At 37.6% G+C, this 5,325-nt stretch overlaps 1 protein-coding gene across 1 annotated transcript in view; it reads right to left on the bottom strand.

Annotated features, from left to right (window-relative positions):
* Window positions 1–1,623: 1,623 nt before the first annotated feature.
* iqub (IQ motif and ubiquitin domain containing) overlaps window positions 1,624–5,325 on the bottom strand; it is a gene marked incomplete at its 5' end in the record, with an annotated part of 18,743 nt that continues 15,041 nt past the window's right edge. The window contains 3 exon segments of the mRNA XM_014007952.1: window positions 1,624–1,890; window positions 2,039–2,224; window positions 2,344–2,580. Coding sequence (XP_013863406.1) covers window positions 1,717–1,890; window positions 2,039–2,224; window positions 2,344–2,580 — 597 coding nt within the window.

The following is a 5,325-nucleotide window of genomic DNA, read 5'->3' as shown; positions in this document are numbered from 1 at the left end:
AAAGTGACAAAATTGTGAGTGTGTAAAAGTGACAGTGACAATAAAGATTCTATCCTATCTTTCCTTATCTTATCCTATATTTATGAGGTCATTCTGACTCTGAATGTGTCAGGTTTTTGTTGCAGACAGAAACCCGAGCACGCAGGCTTACACAAAGACTCAACAAAAGGAGTGAATATTTAACGCTAATAAAAATGTTGCGTGGCAGCATCAAAAAGACTAAACGCAGTAATTACAGAAATGCTTATGGGACAGCTAAATGCAAATGTAGCAACATACATAAGGAGCTCAGAGAGAAGTGGCAGACAGATAAACTCTGATGAACTGCACAGTGAGCGAGAGCGAGGAGTGTGATAGTTGAGGCTAATGCTAACAAGGAGCAGGTGTGAATGGTTGACTGAAGGTATATGATTAAGGGAAAGAACGACTCAAAAAAACCACTAAGGAACAAACACAAGGAATGAAAAAAACACCAAAGAAACATAAAAACATCCTTTGAAGAACTAACAGCAAATCTATAAAATACCAAGAACTCATGATGGGATGGGCCAAATTCCAGACCTAAATCCATCTGAGAGTCTGTGGCACAGATACCTTCAGTATCCAGTCGGACTCTGCTTGAACTGCTTGGCAAACACAAACTAAAAGTCTGATTCCAGATGTACGAAGCGACAAAAACCAAGAACCCTGCAGCTGGAATTGTTTTACAGCGTGTTGAGTCAGACGGCTAAATACAAAGGCACACAACACTTTACATATTTTTAGTTACAAACAAACAAAATAAATAAATAAAAATAAAAAAAGAAAACACTGAATAATTTTCCTTCCATTTTATAATTATGAGCTACTGTGTGTTGGTCTATCACATCAAATCCCAGCAAATTCTTTTGAAGTTTGCAGTTTTAACATATGGGGTGCCGTTTGTGAAGTTACAGAGTCTAAAATTACCAGCAATGTTCGGCATTATTTAGCCTTTAATAAGAACAACAAACAAACAAACAAACAAACAAACGGGTTTATTTTTCAAAGTCCGATTTTCAACATGTTATTCATACATTTATACATGTCATAGTTTACAAACAAAATGTTTAACTTAAAACCTAAATATTTAGTTAGCAAGATAAATGTTTAGCTTTTGCAAATTAATTAGCTTTCTAACTAAATATTTAAGTTGTAAGGAAAATGTTTAGTTTTTAAACTATGACATTTATAAATGCATGAATAACATGGTGATGATCTGACTTTGAAAAATAAACCCTTTTTTATGAAAGACTAAATAAAGCAAAAATATTGGTGGTAATTTTTGACTGTGTAACTTTACAAACAGCACCACATATTATGTAACCTGATGAAATATAGAGAAGTTCAAGTGGTGTGAATACTTTAAGGTACTCTGTCTACAGAAAGTAAAATGATTTAGGCTGTCTGCAATCTCATTTTAAGTTAACGAGTCAACAAAGATCAGCTTTTATAAAGGTTAAAAAAAACTGTTTCACTGATTTTGGTCTAATATATTTTAAAATTAGAACTATTCTCCTCTTGTAAATTGTTTTAGGTTACTAGTTTAATAAAATGTACAAATTAGGTGTCAAAAGAAATGATTCAGAATTAAGAACAAAACCATAAATGAATTCAGTTTAATATTTCCCCTACAATGTCTGAAATGTTACAGCTGTGAGTGTTGGAAATGGAAAACAATGACAAACACGGAGTTTCCTAATGAGATGTACTCCCAGTCTCTTTGGTGATGGCTTTGGACACCGACTGGTTGCCCAAAACAGCAGCTAGTTCAGATCCCAGATGTTTTGCCATTTTAGGGATGTGGCTGAAATGCTGTCGGGCCATCATGTGTCTGCGTTCAATCCAGCAGATGAGCGTTGTCTGATACACCTGAACACAAACACACAGCAGGAAGCAACTGAAGGACTGAGGACAATTGCATAGGTTTAATCACAGGAGGGTGTGCTTCATTGGTTATCTTAGGTTTGTCTGGACCTGAGCCAGCAGAATGTGTATACATCTTTTATTTTTGACAAACCTGGTGGACATCCTCAACCTCTGAGTGAGCTGATGTCTCTTCTTTGGACAGCAGGATGCAGTTCCAGGGGCTCCAGTCCTTCTGGCGCTCCCAGCGAGAAAACACCAGATTGTAGAGGTCACTGCTGCCGCTGAGAGCGGAGCGGGACGCCCAAACCGTTTCTGTCAGGTACCGCATGTCCTCCACCTGAAACAAACGCACCATTTGATTTTAAATACCAGAGATCTAAAATATGCAGGAGTTTTTGTCAGCTTTGTAGATAAAGGAGATAAATCCCTCAGATGAACAGATAGGGGAGTGTTTACCTGCAGAAGGAAGGGGATCTTAGCATCTGTGCCGAGCAGCTGTTCATCCTCTCTTAACCTCATCAATATACTTTTGTACAGAGAGAGCTCATCACGAGATCTAGCTATGTTGTCCGTTCCAGTACAGTTGCGGCACCAAGCATTTTGCAAACCCTTGAAGTCAGCAGAGCGCAGGTACCGCTGACATCCACGACACCGAAATATGTCGTTCTTCAGCTTGGACAGATCCTGGGGCACCTGTGAGAAATGTTCAGTTATTCTCAGGATTTATTTACATGTAAGTGATTCTTACATGTGATTGTTTTTATTCTGTCCATTCACAAATGGAATGGGAAGTGCAGGGAATGACCAAATTTGCGGCGTTGGCAGGTTAAATGGAGGAGACAAAGAGTCTCAAAAAGATGCAGCGTGATGTGATCTAATGGCTCCAGGTCATTTTGTACCTTCAATAAATTGTACTTGTGCAGCTTTGGTCAACACGTGCCAGGCAGTTACCTTCCACAGGTCTCTTTGTACCCACCTACTGTATGACCAGTGACCATATTGTACCTGTGTTGGGTCACTTTGTACAAACATTATCAGCCAGCTCACCGCTAAAAACTTAGTTTACTGGTGTTTACTTCTAAACTGTGGATAAGCATATTTAGAAGTGAAAGTGATAGTTTTTTGTACAGCGCACAGAGACGGTGCTAATGGAAATTATCTTAAGCTAAACCTTGTGCAAATCATCTTTTATTAATGTTTTTGCACACTGTCCCTGTTAAATAAAATAATAAACAAAAAACTAAACAAATTTCTTTGTCACTTAGTGGCATATAAACAAATTTAAGTCTTTTATTATTACTTATGATTTAAACTTTATTGGTTTTCTTAAAATAAACTCACAGTTAACCAAACATCAAGAATAATCTTAAATGGAAGGAAAATAAAATAAAATAAATTAATTGAAAAAATAGAAAAATAATTAAATAAAAACAAAAAATGACAATGACAATAATAAGTGTAGTATAAGTCAACATTAGCCAAAAATCTTCACTCATAAACTAACATAAATGAGTGTCCTACGCCCAGAAACCTTCCAGTAATTATACCGTTACCATACCTTAGACTGCGGAATTAAATTGAATTTTAGCTGAAAATGCCATAAACCATATAAAAAAGGTAATAGGACCACTTCTTATTGTACTCCTCCACTCTTTTTAGCAATCTATAGGATAATCTCTCTAGTGCAGCAAGTTTGCCCAGGGAGCTATACCAATGAGTCAGAGAGGGAATACGATGTGCCCGTCCACTCTCCCACCAAAAGCTTTCTTCCCAACATAACTGCTGTCTGTACCCAATGTGAGAGAGGGGGAGGTAAGTGGTTCAGTGATGACGAGTCCCCAAGAATATACAGTTTGCTGCAAAAGGACATCTTCTGGCCAACTATTTTTTCTAAAATTTCATGAATTGATGACCAGTAGTTTTGGATCTGTGGACATTCCCAGAGCAGATGTACGAGTGTGCCATTATTCTCCTGACATTTCCAACACGCCGAGGTATCTGACAGACCAACCCTGTACAGTTTAAATGGTGTCCAGTATACCCTGTGCAGGATCTTAAGTTGCACCAGCCTCGAAGTCTTTTATTATTCTTGAAGTCTTATTTTATTATTATGAAGAGTATTACGGTACGTCAAATTTGAAGCAAACCCAGAACAAATAACATTTTAAGTCTCCAAGAATCTCCCTTGTGGCTTTTGAGAAATTCAAGATGGCGTCCAAGATGGATGCTCATGTGAGATTTTCACATAGTTCAGGTTTAAAACATACAAATGCAAACAATAGGCCTCATGCAAGAACATGTTCGTGTTTGTTTTCTTAGCCCAAATTTCTCTTACTTTTGTTCGTATGAAGGGTTCGTACGAACATGCCACATCAGATTCAACAAACTCTTCTATCTCCAGGAAAAGTGTGTAAATGAGGAGCGTAAACTGATGAATGTGTATCCAGCTGCTCGTGCACGAGGAGAGGTGATTAGCATAATTACCACCCGAAAAACACCATATAAAAGGCTATACGTTTCCTGCCCCACATACCAGGAAGCGTCCACTCATAAATGACATTGCAAAGTAAAAAAGAAGAACTTTACGAGTTCGGAGGTTGAAGTCCTGCTATCCAGAAAAAAAAAAATCTGTCATTTTAGCAGCATCAGCTGTGGAATTAAAGGAACTGCTAAAGCTGAGGAATGAAATGATGATTGCTGTTAATGTCTCCCATGTGTCGTATACAGACACAGAAATAAAAATCTAAATCATATTCATCTCTCTCTAGTCCTGCTCTGGTTTTTCTTTGGTCAAATATTTTTAATTTAAGTGTAAACACCTGTGTTACATAGTTTTCATTTATTCAGAAGAAGAGCAGTTGCGCACCATTATCCATCTGGATAACAGCAGACTGACTGCTCGTAAAATACACGACAGGTCTGGACCACACGTGAATTTTGTTCGTATCTGAAAAAAATCTTAGAATACGAAAACATTGGTGAATGACACAAATTCTCCTAAATCACTCGTACGCACAACTTAAGAACAAATCTGTGCATAACAACGGTTCTTGCATGAGGCCCATTGTTTTATGAAGGTGAAGGTAGAACATTAAAAACCAGACTTTAACCTGAACTTTATCTGATCAAAACAGAATCCTCCTTATTTTGTTTCTATTTCCACACTGAGCAGCACCAGTACTTTCATCATGAAACATCCTCTGCAGAATATGACACCTCATGTAGGAACAAAGCAGCTGAGAAACCCACAGAACAAGTTACCTTCGTAAACCAGAGATTATTCTTCACATTATATCAACTAACTCTAATAAAAAAAAAACAACACGAAGCAGTGTGAATCACCCTCTGCAGTCCAACTCTCCAGCCACGCTCTCAATTTATCAGTTCAACAAATGACTGGAGTTCTAATCTTTATAACAATATGCAGACGACATGGCC

This window comes from Austrofundulus limnaeus, unplaced genomic scaffold (assembly GCF_001266775.1).
Source record: "Austrofundulus limnaeus strain Quisiro unplaced genomic scaffold, Austrofundulus_limnaeus-1.0 Scaffold46, whole genome shotgun sequence".
In the NCBI taxonomy this organism is placed as follows: Eukaryota; Metazoa; Chordata; class Actinopteri; order Cyprinodontiformes; family Rivulidae; genus Austrofundulus; species Austrofundulus limnaeus.
The sequence above is the reverse complement of the archived record's forward strand: the minus strand, read 5'-3'. Positions and strand labels throughout refer to the sequence as shown.